The sequence below is a fragment of the Mercenaria mercenaria genome, chromosome 4 (assembly GCF_021730395.1).
Source record: "Mercenaria mercenaria strain notata chromosome 4, MADL_Memer_1, whole genome shotgun sequence".
NCBI classification, from domain to species: domain Eukaryota; kingdom Metazoa; phylum Mollusca; class Bivalvia; order Venerida; family Veneridae; genus Mercenaria; species Mercenaria mercenaria.
In genome coordinates, this window is record NC_069364.1 from 27,865,777 (window position 1) to 27,880,800 (window position 15,024).

Here is a 15,024-nt window from a genome sequence, read left to right on the forward strand (position 1 = left end):
CAAATTTGGACCACATGTATAGATTTGTGTTCTGAAGTGAAATTTGACCTTAATTTTGACCTAGTGACCTACTTTCACATTTCTCGAGCTACAGCCTTCAAATTTGGACCACTTGCATAGTTTTGTGTACCGAAATAAACTTTGACCTTAAGATTGACCTAGTGACCTACTTTCAAATTTCTCAAACTACAGTCTTCAAACTTGATGCACATGCATAGTTTTGTGTACAAAGAACATTGTCCTTGAAATTGATCTAGTGACATACTTTAGACCACAAGCACACTTGATCTAGTCAATAAGTCTTGAAATTTGGAACACACAAAAATGGCACATTGGTGGGCACCAAGATCACTCTGTGATCTCTTGTTTTAGTTGAGATTATTTTCAGTAGATTTGAAAATTTTTAATTTCGTTGAGATAAAATGTTACTATTGATTTTTTTTTGCCAAAGATGAAATAAAAAATTAAATTCTTTGCTCATTTGTTTCTCAAGTAGTAGTTTGGTCATACTAAATAATTATGTTCATGTATGTTTATTTCAGGTGTTCCTAATGGTTTGGCAGACTTCATTGAGCCATTAACCCGGTCAGGGTTGTGTCGTATGGCACATCAGCCCCAGGCAAGTGGTCTGTGGACAGTCTACATGTCTGATGATGAATCGTCACAAATTATAGAGGTGAGAATTTATGTTGTTTTAGATGTTTTGACCTCATATAATACTGTAGGTAGCTGGTGTGAGCAATTGACAAGTTCAGTGTTGTATCATGGGGTACATCAGTCCCAGGTGAATGGTGTCTGGATAGTTTACATGTCTAATGGTGAATCTACAGAAGTTATTGAGGTGAAAATTACATTATTTTATCTGTTATTTATTTAATTTTTTTTTAAGCTCACCTGTCACAAAGTGAGCTTTTGTGATCGCGCAGCGTCCGTCGTCCGTCCGTCAGTCCGTTCGTGCGTGCGTGCGTAAACTTTTGCTTGTGACCACTCTAGAGGTCACATTTTTCATGGGATCTTTATGAAAATTGGTCAGAATGTTCCCCTTGATGATATTTAGGTCAAGTTCGAAACTGGGTCACGTGCGGTCAAAAACTAGGTCAGTAGGTCTAAAAATAGAAAAACCTTGTGACCTCTCTAGAGGCCATATATTTCACAAGATCTTCATGAAAATTGGTCAGAATGTTCAGCTTGATGATATCTAGGTCAAGTTCGAAACTGGGTCATGTGGCATCAAAAACTAGGTCAGTAGGTCAAATAATAGAAAAACCTTGTGACCTCTCTAGAGGCCATATTTTTCATGGGATCTGTATATAAGTTGGTCTGAATGTTCACCTTGATGATATCTAGGTCAAGTTTGAAACTGGGTCACGTGCGGTTAAAAACTAGGTCAGTATGTCTAAAAATAGAAAACCTTGTGACCTCTCTAGAGGTCATACTTGTGAATGGATCTTCATAAAAATTAGTCAGGATGTTCACCTTGATGATATCTAAGTCAAGTTCGAAACTGAGTCACGTGCGGTCAAAAACTAGGTCAATAGGTCTAAAAATAGAAAAACCTTGTGACCTCTCTAGAGGCCATATATTTCATGAGATCTTCATGCAAATTGGTCAGAATGTTCATCTTAATGATATCTAGGTCAAGTTCGAAAGTGGGTCACGTGCCATCAAAAACTAGGTTAGTAGGTCAAATAATAGAAAAACCTTGTGACCTCTCTAGAGGCCATATTTTTCATGGGATCTGTATGAAAGTTGGTCTGAATGTTCATCTTGATGATATCTAGGTCAAGTTCGAAAGTGGGTCACATGCCGTCAAAAACTAGGTCAGTAGGTCAAATAATAGAAAAACCTTGTGACCTCTCTAGAGGCCATATTTTTCATGGGATCTGTATGAAAATTGGTCTGAATGTTCATCTTGATGATATCTAGGTCAAGTTCGAAACAGGGTCATGTGCGGTCAAAAACTAGGTCAGTAGGTCTAAAAATTGAAAAACCTTGTGACCTCTCTAGAGGCCATACTTGTGAATGGATCTCCATAAAAATTGGTCAGAATGTTCATCTTGATGATATCTAGGTCAAGTTCGAAAGTGGGTCACGTGCCATCAAAAAGTAGGTCAGTAGGTCAAATAATGAAAAAATGTTGTGACCTCTCTAGAGGCCATATTTTTCATGGGATCTGTATGAAAGTTGGTCTGAATGTTCACCTTGATGATATCTAGGTCAAGTTTCGAAACTGGGTCACGTTGGGTCAAAAACTAGGTCAGTAGATTTTAAAATAGAAAAACCTTGTGACCTCCTAGAGGCCATACCCTTGAATGGATCTTCATGAAAATTGGTCAGAATGTTCACCTTGATGATATCTAGGTCGAGTTTCAAACTGGGTCACGTGCCATCAAAAACTAGGTCAGTAGGTCAAATAAAAAAAAACCTGGTGACCTCTCTAAAGGCCATACTTTTCATGGGATCTGTATGAAAGTTGGTCTGAATGTTCATCTTGATGATATCTAGGTCAAATTTGAAACTGGGTCAACTGCGGTCAAAAACTAAGTCAGTAGGTCTAAAATTAGAAAAATCTTTTGACCTCTCTAGAGGCCATATTTTTCAATGGATCTTCATGAAAATTGATCTGAATGTTCACCTTGATGATATCTAGGTCAGTTTCGAAACTGGGTCACGTTGGGTCAAAAACTAGGCCAGTAGGTATAAAAATAGAAAAACCCTGTGTGATGATATCTAGGTAAAGTTCAAAACAGGGTCATGTACCTTCGAAAACTAGGTCAATAGGTCAGATAATAGAAAAACCTTGTGACCTCTCTAGAGACCATATTTTTCAATAGATCTTCATGAAAATTGGTCAAAATTTTTATCTTGATAATATCTAGGTCAAGTTCAAAACTGGGTCACATGAGCTCAAAAACTAGGTCACTATGTCAAATAATAGAAAAAACGACGTCATACTCAAAACTGGGTCATGTGGGAACAGGTGAGCGATTCAGGACCATCATGGTCCTCTTGTTTTGACTGTAGTGAGCTGGTGCGAGCCATATCAAGGTCAAAATGAGTAATGTGGCATATCAGTCACAGATAGGTCTGTGTATATTGTCACACAGTATTGAAATGAGAAATAACCGTCTTTTAAATGCTGTTGCATGCTAAGGAACCTTTCTCTTAGGGGAGCAGTGGTCTAGTGGTTATTGTGTTGGACACTCGACCTTGAGGTCATGTGTTCATGCTCCCACTGAGGTCATGGCCTCACCTCATATGACTCAAGTAATAAGTTTTCTAGAAACTGGACTCGAGAGTGTGAACCATATGTATCATACATAAGTTTATTTGAATAGTAAGCTTAAAGCTTTCTTCACAGTCAAGCTAAAATAATTAGTATAAACTAAAACTTAACCAGTCTTTCTTTTGAATAATTTGATGATAAAAAATGAAGAATACAGTTCAGGAAAAGGTACTTTGCTGATTCAAGTTTAGTTGCAGTAAAAGGTCAGAGATTTATCTCCACTGAATTCTTACATTAAATTATTGCAAATAACTTATATTAGTTGTATGTCAAGATTTTTGGTATTTTTGTGCTGTGTATATATTTCAGTTCTGAGTTCCAGTTTTGTCCCAGTTCCTTCTGTATTTGCTATTAGTTTTTTCAAAACAAAATAAATTAACTTAATTGTAATATTTGATTTTTGCATTAGTCTTATTGAGATATCTGTGTATTGGTGATATGACAAAATCTGTTGTCAGACTTGACCAGCTTATCACAGAGCCCAAACTGACAAGTAGAATTTTCACCATATTGTGCTATATTACCATCATATTGAAAGGAGAATTTCTGAAAATAGCTCTTTGCGAAAATGGACAAGTAAAGTAAAATCAGATTTGGCCACCCCTGAATTATTGGTACAAAATCACTGACTGCCCTAGGACTCCTTTTTATGCTAAATTGGATTGATACAACATCAGGTGTTTTTAGTTAAAAGCAGTTTCCTTGTTTATTTTTCATCATGTTAAAGCCTGAAGTTGTGTGATATTATGAAAATGTATTGGATATTGCTGTGTAACCATATACTCAAGTATAGTGTTGACATTATTTGAAATACAGGAGTGTGCTGCAGCTGAAGTATTATATGATATTGCATGTGTTGTCACCATCTGGTTGATTATTTCTACATCACACGCTTAACACAACATATATATCTTTACAACATATTGGCTATCCTTGTATAGCTTATTACCTATGTTGTAGAACTGTCTCCAGATAGCTTAATTAAAACTTGCATTAAAATATCATTAATTCAACTTAAAGTCATAGCTCTTGCTGTCCTCATAATGAGATTAAAGGTTAAAGGTCATTTTCTTTGAATGTGGCTTCCATGACTAAATGGTTATGGTTGTTGATTTTGACTCACTCAACCCACCACCCCTATTGTGGAGAAAGGCTTTAATCTAGGTTGCAGGGATACTTGCATCTGTCTGTAACAATGCCTTGGGGCACCTGTGGTCTTCATCCACCATTAGAAGCTGGAAATTTGCTTTGTGACCTGAATTGTGACAGTGCACCATAATAGTGAAACCAACAAATGAAACTTTCATTAACTTAAGAATGAGTTGTCACCCAAAGTCTAATGAACACTTTTCTAGTTTACAATGATTTTAGATTTTTTCTTCCTGACAGATTAATGATGAATAACAAAAATATATCAGCAATATGTTTCTTTGTAACGGTCATAGATCTTTCATTGAAAGGTGTCCCCCATAGCTTCTTTTCATCTTTTTTACCAATTTTCTAATGACTATGCATAAATATTTGCCATATTGAGACCATGTGCACATTACAACTTTCATTCATGTCAGTTCAAGGTCAAAATCACACTGTTGGATAAAATTCAAATATTAACTAAGACAGTATTTTACCATTCTGATTGTTTTTACTCTTTCAAGTATCAAGTAATCTGGCTTAAACTTTTGCAATAATGAGACAAGGCGAACATAACTTTCAGTTATGTGCATTCATTGCAAATATGTCTCTGATGTTACATGTCTGTTCCCCATTACATTTACAGTGGTATGAGGAGTCACTAGAAATGTCTAGTTTAAATATAATTGATTGACACCAGCAATGTCTAGTAATTAATTAACATTGATTAATGAAAAAAAAATCCGCACAGGTTGTACCCAAGCTGACTTCCTAGACTTTTGACCAGTTTGTTTCATTAAGCATTCTAGAGGCCTTAATTAAAATTCTGCTCCTTTGAGGCATTGAACCTATGACCTCGGGGTCATAAGTCATACGCTTTATCCCTGGTCTCTTGGCGTTATTTCCTGTAGAGAGAGAGAGAGAGAGCGAAAACCTTAATTATATTGAAAATTTCTCTTTAAGGTTTCAAATGATTATACAACCTACTACCTGTAGCTATATATTTAGAATTTTATCAGATTTCTAATAAAACCTGTGGAAAATGTTTAGGAGCAGTGGATATATAGTGATAATGTATTCACTCTATTGTTTTATAGTGCATACAGGATAAATTATAGGATAATAATTGAATGATTTCTTCCTGCTTGTAATAGTAACGGTGGAAAAAAATCGCTGTATTGATTAATTTGCAGCCCTTTGATCTACTGTTTTAAACATCATTGATTAGTGTGTGGTTAATCGCTTGTGAAACTTGTCTCTTTCTTTCACATTGTTATTGGATTATATCTGAATATCACTTGAGGAAATGTGAATAATAGTACCTTTTAAGTGTGTTTTCTTGTGAGAAACAAAACGCGCTATTAATTTAATTCTTTTATGTGAAAGTTAAAACTGTAATTGGATTAATTTTAAACTGCTGATTCAGTGTACCATATGTTTATTAATTAATTACAAATTAATTGGTTCCCCTGTATTTTCGTCAAAGCACAGACTTTTGCCCTTGGTAGGAAATGCAGATATAAGTTTGTGATTTATTGAAGCTTTTGGCAATGTGGTTAAAGTCATAGAAGTTGAATCCCTTGCCAGTCATTGGTGGATTTAAACTTCACATCGGGCCAGATTCTTTCATGTTAAAAAAACATCTCAGTAGTCTTGAAGATTGTTCCAAGTTATACCTTGTTACCCAGTCTGTAATTCAACTAGTCCTCAAGGGGTCTGTTGTGATCTCAATGGGGAATGTCACCATAGAATCTGGTATGATTAAAAAATGTTATGTTCATATAATGTAATGAGAAAAAAATTGATTAGAATCTGAAACTGATGCTCCTGTCATTTATACTGAGAAAACGTGATGAAATTTTCTGTGAAGCAAGTTTTAATGGGGAAATCTGTGGCTTCAGTTACTAAAGACATACTGTAAAACAGAGGTTATTTACACTGTTATATTTTTGTCACCATATCTGGGCAGTTAATTAGTATTTTTTGGTAAAAAGTCACTGACTTAGTTTTTCAGTATTTTATCTGGAACATTGGTTTTTCACTTGCTGGAAATAGGATGTTTATTTTGGGGGAAAAGCTTAATTTGTCTAATTTCTACAAACTGTTTTTAGTCTGATTGTAATTAAAACCTTAAATCAGAAGTGCTTGACTACTTTTTTCAGGGTAGAAGTCTTGAATGTTTTCCTATTTAAGGCTTTTGTTTTCAAATTCATCAGAATTAAGGTTAACAAGAGATTATTATTTGTTTAGTTTATATCAAGTTTTAGAAAATAATCTGAAAATCTATATGCAGTTGTCTGATAATTTAATTTTTCTGTTCACTAGTAACAATCAGTTCTATAAAATCAATTGTGATATTTTCCTGGCAGACCTGTTATGGTTGTTAATACCATTTTATGGAAATCTACTGTGGTCTCTATGGTACAGGTGTAATTTGCGAAATCAACAATAATCATATATATGGTTAGATCAATAGCACTGTTATAGTATATATGATCAGGTTAGAAAGTCCGTTGAATGTTGCTAAGCAATAGTAATATATATTACAATTATACTTTGTACAGTTTCGAGATTGGAAAAGTTACAGATTATAGCAGATATTTACAAAGGGTAGGCATTGTACTCTTTAATATCCAAATAATGATGTGACAGGGCAGTGACATATGCTGGATTGTATATATACCAGTTGTGTCAATTTATATGACATACACATGAATGGATGAAATTTATTAAATAAGGTGAAAAGTGTAATAAACAGACTTTATTGTGTGTGTATGGAGAAATGAATCTGATAATTTTGATAAGGAAATCTGTATAATATTCTGTCTTCTGTGCAAAATGATTGGCTGATGTGAGAGATAGGTATGAAGAATGTGCGCAGCACGTAGGTTACGGGAAAAATGTCGCACTGTAACGAAACCTCCGGAACCGAAGCTCTACACATTCGTGAATGCTCACGTAGCTGCGGTGTTAAAGAAACAAAGAGTAGGCATTGAATTTTATTACTTTTAATGAATATATAGTGTTTTGAAAGTACTTCTGTGTCTTACAAACTGTATCATACAAACACTGTATTTCTGTGCCTTACAAACTGTACAATACAGGCTCTGTATTTCTGTGTCTTACAAACTGTACTCTACAAGTTCTGTATTTCTGTGCCTTACAAACTGTACAATACAGGCTCTGTATTTCTGTGCCTTACAAACTGTACAATACAAGCTCTGTATTTCTGTGTCTTACAAACTGTACAATACAAGCTCTGTATTTCTGTGTCTTACAAACTGTATCATACAAACACTGTATTTCTGTGCCTTACAAACTGTACAATACAAGCTCTGTATTTCTGTGTCTTACAAACTGTACAATACAGGTTCTGTATTTCTGTGCCTTACAAACTGTACAATACAGGCTCTGTATTTCTGTGCCTTACAAACTGTACAATACAGGCTCTGTATTTCTGTGCCTTACAAACTGAACAATACAGGCTCTGTATTTCTGTGCCTTACAAACTGTACAATGCAGGCTCTGTATGCCTGTGTCATACAAACTGTACCATACAAGCTCTGTATTTCTGTGTCTTACAAACTGTACCATACAAACACAGTATTTCTGTGTCTTACAAACTGTACTATACAAGCTCTGTATTTCTGTGCCTTACAAACTGTACCATACAAGCTCTGTATTTCTGTGTATCATACACTGTATTTCTGTGTCTTACAAACTGTACAAATTACAATCTCTGTATTTCTGTGTATCATACAAACACTGTATTTCTGTGTCTTACAAACTGTACCATACAAGCTCTGTATTTCTGTGTGTCATACAAACACTGTATTTCTGTGTCTTACAAACTGTATTATAGAAATACTGTAATCTGTCTTACAAACTGTACCGTACAAGCTCTTTATTTCTGTTTATCATACAAACACTGTATTTCTGTGTCTTACACACTGTACCATAAAAGCTCTGTATTACTTTGTACCATACAAACACTGTATTTCTGTGTATCACACAAACACGTTATTCTTTGTCTTTCAAACTACCATACAAGCTCTGTATTTCTGTTTCTCATTTGTGTGTCTTTAAAACTGTATCATATAAGCTCTGTATTTCAATTTCTTGCAAGCTCTTTATCATATATATAGTAGAATATATGTATTTCTGTATCTTGTATTCTCTGAATCTTGTGTCTTGCAAGATCAGTATCTAACAGACTCAGAACTTTGCAAGCCCTACTAGTATATCTTACATCTAATGAAATCTTGGTTTGATGTTATGTTGAGATATTGAAAGCTGCATATGGAGTACTTTCGGAGATGCCACATTTCTTGTATATCCTTATAAGGCTATTATTTAACCTTTACCCTGCTAAATTTCTAAAATGTACTTGTCCATCATTCAATTTGGGCAGTACCATTTATTATTCCAAGGGGTGTTCACTGAAAATTTACTGACTGAATAGCGAACAGCGCAGACCATGATCAGACTGCACGGATGTGCAGGCTGATCTTGGTCTGCACTGGTCGCAAAGGCAAAATCACTTGCCAGCAGTTAAATCAATGCAGTCGTTGGAATAAAGGTTTTGATACGACTGGGCTTTCGTAAGTGTGATCTTTTGAAGCCCTGATTGTAAAATTCTGTGCAAAATGTTGGAGCAGAGTCACAAACCTCTGAGCTAGAGGTGGCATGATAGAATCCTGTATTTGGTGGAATTTGAATCTGATTTGCATTATACTTTACTTCAATATATGTAAATACTGTTCTGAGTCCCCAATATGTTTTTAAATGAGCTTTTACTATGTTCAGTTTCTATGTTTAAATTGAAATATAATCCTGTATACAGGCTTCGCATCTCTGCATGTTTTTTTAATGGCAGTTTCAAATTAGGAGTGTTGTTATGGAAACATTTAATGGAGTCAATATTGCAGATGTTAACTTTAGGTTAGTTATAAGATACCAGTAGTGCAAATCAATATCCGTAAATGGATAGTTCCATCCTAGGGGGGAAAACGTACGGCGTATTGTTAATAGTAAGGAGATAAATGCTCAGTTGCAGAAGTATATCAGATACCGGAGAATCATTACTTTCATGTAGGGAGGAATGCCGAAGGATAACAATGTTTTACACGCTAGTTCGAACTCTTATGAATTTTCGAAAATTGCAGGAATCAATACGAGAGCGTAAAGATCGAACTCCGGACCCAAGGCAGCAGGCACAACAGCAAGTTGCACCACAGCAGCAACCTCAAGGTCCGTCGTCGCCCATAACAAAAGAACCGGAAGTAATAGTAGTGAGCTTCAACAAGGTGAAAGGCAGCATGGGATTGAGCATTGTCGCCGCAAAGGTGAGTGTTTTTCGTGTCAGTGATTTGGCTTGAAACATATTAGAAAATTATTTTTGTGTAAGAAATTGTAATTACTCAGTTTGTGTACCTTTTTTGGCAGCGAATTGATGAAAACGTTACGAATGTGGTCGCAGTTAGTAGATAATAGCTGCAGTTCTGTTAACTTTGGATCACAGTAATGTAATATTACTCTATGTTTGTATGGAGAAAGTTCATAATGGATTCAGTGGTGTAACACTTATGAAAACTGCAGTAAATTATACGTGGAAACCTCTAATGGGTCGGTGATCAATATGATATTCTTTAACAGTCTATGGAATTGTATAGATTCTGTTATAAGTTATTCATGAAGTATAGCAGCATGCTTCTAGGATATTGCCATGGTATCAAAATGTTTTAAAAGAGATTTACTTAGCTGTGCAGGCGATTTACAGCCTTTGCAACAGCTTGGAACAGATCAGAGCGATTAAATCGGCGTCTGATCGGTTCCAAGCTGTTGCTACTTGACAATATTTTTCCATTTTGGAGCAAACTGATGACTTTACAATTTTAGCGAGACATTTCAGCAGAGACATTTACCTAGCATGCTAAGGTTAATAAATGTCTGTAAATATCGAAATCTAAAAATATTGTTAAAACTTGATGTCTTTGGTGTAGCAACTGTGTTGTGAATGTTTTTCATGATTAAATGGGCTGTTCTACTCAATTTCATGACTACAGTGAAATACCGCTTGCATTAACAGTGATGGCTCAAGGACTGCAACTGGCTTGAGCGATTGATTGGTCCATAGCCTTTTTTTTCGCCCCTCATCTCAGACCGAATATATTGTTTTTCTCATTGTCAATCTGCAAACCATTTGGTTTCTGATCAACTAGGGAATGCTTGGTATCTCAATGGTCAAACTTTGTAATGACCTGTTTTGAATTAAGGGGAAGCAAACACAACAGTGTGACATAGTTAAAAATTATTAAAACATGCATATCTGATATATACTATGTAGACCACAGTCCAGAATTATTTCTGACCATCTCCACAAAGGAATTTTTGAAGGAAGTGTCACAGATTACAGAACTTCCTGTTATTGAAAAACAAAAGTAGGTTGGCATTTCACATAGTTGATTGTTTAACTTTCCTAAGGGTCATCAGGAATCATTTGTTTTTTTGACTGACATCTCTAGGCATGTATCTGCTGTACTTACCATTCAAGTTTACAATATCGAAGCATGTGATTGATACCACTAGGAAGTTAGTATAAATATGGAGCCATTCTACTTTAAAAAGACAGATATATATAGTTTTTTTCCACCAACTAATCTTGTCATTCAGACATTTTGTAAATCTGTTTTGTTTTATTGAAAACTAAACACAAGTTGAGGAAGAGTTATTGGCTGTTTAACTAAGAAGTAAATAGTTTGTCTAATTGAGTGGTAAACTATTAAATACAGGATCGATAGACATTATTGTGGCACATACAAAACACAAAATCAGATTACTTTTGTGCAGCTGCACCCTACCATAGATATAATCAAGACTTGTATTCATGGTGTGACAATGGTAGCAGTCACATTGTCTTTGGTAATATGACATTTCATGTAACTTTGGAAGTGTCTCAGAAAAATGGAGGCTAGATATTCCATTCAGGTAATAATTTAAATAAAACATGTATGTTTGTTGTTGGTTCCTTGCTGTTGTTGAAAATTTAAAGTTGTTTTCATCCATCGGAATTGACAGTATTACAAACAGAATACAGATAGACAGTGTCAAGCTAAAATTTTTGTACTCTTGTTAATTGTTGTTGTGTACGAAAGTCCTTCACATTAGAGCAATTTGTTGTTGTTTCTAACATAAGGATTTGTGCTGGGGGCCCTTGTGGCTGAGTGGTTAAGGTTGATGACATTGAATCACTTGGCTGTCACCAGTGTGGATTAGAAACCCGGCTTGTGGCGTAGAATTCTTCAAGAAGGATGCCATTCAACGCGTACAGAAGGTCAGTGGTTCTATCTTGGTGCCGGCCCTTGCCTGAAACAAAGCGTAGAGAAGCACCTTGTGTCTTTCTCCACCATTTACTGTATTTATGAAGAAGGAAGAGTGTTCATTTATTATTAGAATATACACACTAGCTTCAGAATCAACAGTTTGGAGGAAAAGTTCCGCTAATGTATTGATTTGGAATTGGTGGTATTTGCTTTTCAGAGTTGTGTCTATTTGTTTCCTGAGGGGTATGTTATCGTATCAGAATTTTCAAGTGGTTTACCAAAGCCATGTTCAGATGATTGTACTTGTCCTTGGAGACAGACCACTTCAGTTAAAAAAAAGTTGTATTTTTGAATGAGCAAGCTATAGTCACCATTTAACAGGGGTGTCATTAAGGGCTTGCAGGGCGGAATTTTCCCATTCCATATCAGTATAACTGTCCGAAGTCCCTGCTACTTTTCCTGTTGCTAATAAAGTTCTAAATGGGAGGACCCCATCTACTTTGCAATTCCCGCCTTCTACTTCAATAATTCATAAAACCCCTCCTTTAGATAGGCAATAACTCCAAAATAGATGTAGAGTACTAGAACAGTAATAAACCTGCCAATGATGACATATTTCTGATTATGGGGCCTCTGGTTATAATTCCTTTTCAAAATCTGAACTTAAAAAGTAAATTAGATTTCTTGTTGTAAATATCCTCCACTTCAACAGATATTGAAGACAAATGTATTTATTTTTATGTCATTTAAATTATTCCTTTCAAATAATTTTGTAATTTGTGTAAGCAACAATGATTTTAAATAGGTAGCTTTTAAGAGTTTTAAAACTAATTTAAAATAGTTAAGAAAAAAATAGATATGAGAATTTACATTTGTAAAAAAAAAAGCATTTCTTTGAAATTTTTTTATTCTTGACTGAAAAATACACTTTTTCTGCAGCATTGTATGAAGGCAAACGAGGGCAAACAATTATGGTTGTATATAGAAGTAACCATTTTTATTGACTGGTTTACCCGTATGTCATTGATTAGCCGATACAAATTATTTATCTCACTCTGCGATTTAAATTACCGCATTTGGAACGAACTTCAATTGTGTTCTTGGCCATTTATGGCAATTTAAACAAAATTTGAAGTGCAGTTGACTTTAATATCCACAATTTCTGTGTTTCAAAACATGAGCGGTCATTTTTTATTGGATTGAAATACATCTAAATGTTTCAAGGTTTAATCGCAACCAAACTTTTATCATTTTTGAAAACTTTGTGCAAATTTTCTTTTTTATTGAGGATTATTAAATTGTTTAGATTCATAGCAGTTATCTTGGAATTTGATTGTTGGAAAAATTTTGGATTGTGGAGTAATTGTTCACAAGTGTCATGTCGAAGTGTCCTCAAGTAGAGTAAAGTGTTGTTGAAAATATCAATTGAAGAGCTTCTATGATAAATTTGGTCCAATGTGGTCATTCTCAATTACAAATCAAACAAGAAATAATGATAAATAGACAAAATATAATCAACATATTTCCATTGACAGTGCCAGGATTATGTTTAATGCATGTTTAGTGAATTATTAGGAAAACAATATTTTCTGCATTTGTTCTTTAAAAGGTTGATTTCTTAGGAGAATATTTGTTGTGTTGGGTAGGAGTTTTGAATGTGAAATTTGTCAGTAACTTGCCTAGACATCTAGGTTTCTATGTAGGCAGATCATATCCATTGATTCCTTGCTAGACATATCTTATCTATATTAAAAAGAAAACAAGAAGAATTGCAAAACATGAATATTAATGATGTTTTCTGAACAAGTTGTTTATTGATTGAAACTGGTATCATTGAAATGTTTGTCAAGGTTTTCTTGGAATTGTAATTAATTGGGACTACTAGATTCAAACTGATTGGAGTAGTATTGAACTGTTGAATATTGTGAAATAATTTGTTTTCGTTGGAGGGCATGGAATTTTGTGGTTTTGACTAAAGCAACTACTTTGTTGGGATATTAATTATGTGGAACATTAAATGAATGGTAATTTTAGTTATTTATTGGAATCAAATCTCACAGATTTACTCAACCACAAAAGCCAGGAAAGTGAATGATTCCACAGTATGTAAGAGCAATACATGGGGCAATGTGAATTGGTCTGTTAGCATTTTAAACACAAACAATCTTAATTTTCTTAGAATGTTTAACAGTCACGCAGATATCCTTTTTTGACACTGAAACTGGCTTATGGTATTATGCTATTTATAAAAAAAAATTGAATTGACCAACTTTTATCTCGGATAATCAGTACATTTTCAGTCTTGGCTTCCGTGGGTGCAAACATTTGCCTTAATCTTCACTTTTTCACTCTTAGTTGATAAACTTGGAGCTAAATGTACTAATCTTGCAGTTTATTCATTTAAGGTTTAAATATGGATATGTTAGACACTGGTTTCATGCTGATAAAATTATGTTTTCCTCCATGAATGTCAGTACAGGTAAATTGCGAACAAAAGGCGTCCTTATACCTTGATAAAAGTTAATGTTTACGATTTAGTTTGATTTATCGAATGTGTGTCAAGGGGTTAAGTTTTGTAAGTTTTTGATTGGATAATAATAAAAGCGGGAGAAAGTACTCTCAAGATGCCTGGTGCGCAAGGAATCTTACATGTCTGTGCATTGATACAAAGATACGCTAAAATCTGATAAATTAATGCATTTGAATGTATAGATTTGTTCTGAATTTGAAAAAACCCGAATATTTCATGCTGTCTAATTTTTGTTGAAATGAACAAAACAAATATGCATCTAGTTTTTGCTGTCAGAATAACGCCAGGTAGTAAAACAGGCGTTTGAATTTCCTGCGATACCGCGGCATTCTGCGGCCCGGAGATGCATTCTGTGCATGCTTTAATTGCTAACATTGTTTCATACAAGAATTTGGTGCATTTAATGTCTTTGTCAGTTTCTCCTCAGAATATGCATGCTTAAGTATTTTGATTTGTAGTGTATGAAAAGAAAAGTCCTCCTTGACTTAAGCCTGCCTGCTCTGCTCTGTAGGGAGAACACAGCTCTGCGGATTGTGGGGTTGTGAGTTCAGTCCTTGGGTGGGTCATGTGTTCTCTGATGATTTGATTAAAGACATTGTGTCTGAAATCATTCGTCCTCCACCTCTGATTCATGTGGGGAAGTTGGCAGTTACTTGTGGAGAACAGGTCTGTACTGGTGCAGAGTCTAGGAACAGGTTTTTTGTAACTGCCTGCCGTTACATAACTGAAACACTGTTTTAAAAACGACCTTAAAC

General features: G+C 34.9%; 1 protein-coding gene across 5 annotated transcripts in view; it reads left to right on the forward strand.

Annotated features, from left to right (window-relative positions):
• LOC123552781 (afadin-like) overlaps positions 1-15,024 on the forward strand; it is an 89,605-nt gene that overhangs the window by 42,659 nt on the left and 31,922 nt on the right. For all 5 annotated transcript variants that reach the window (XM_053540830.1, XM_053540832.1, XM_053540833.1 and 2 more), the window contains 2 exons: positions 543-676; positions 9,583-9,762. In XM_053540830.1, coding sequence (XP_053396805.1) covers positions 543-676; positions 9,583-9,762 — 314 coding nt within the window. The remainder of the gene's footprint in view (positions 1-542; positions 677-9,582; positions 9,763-15,024) is intronic.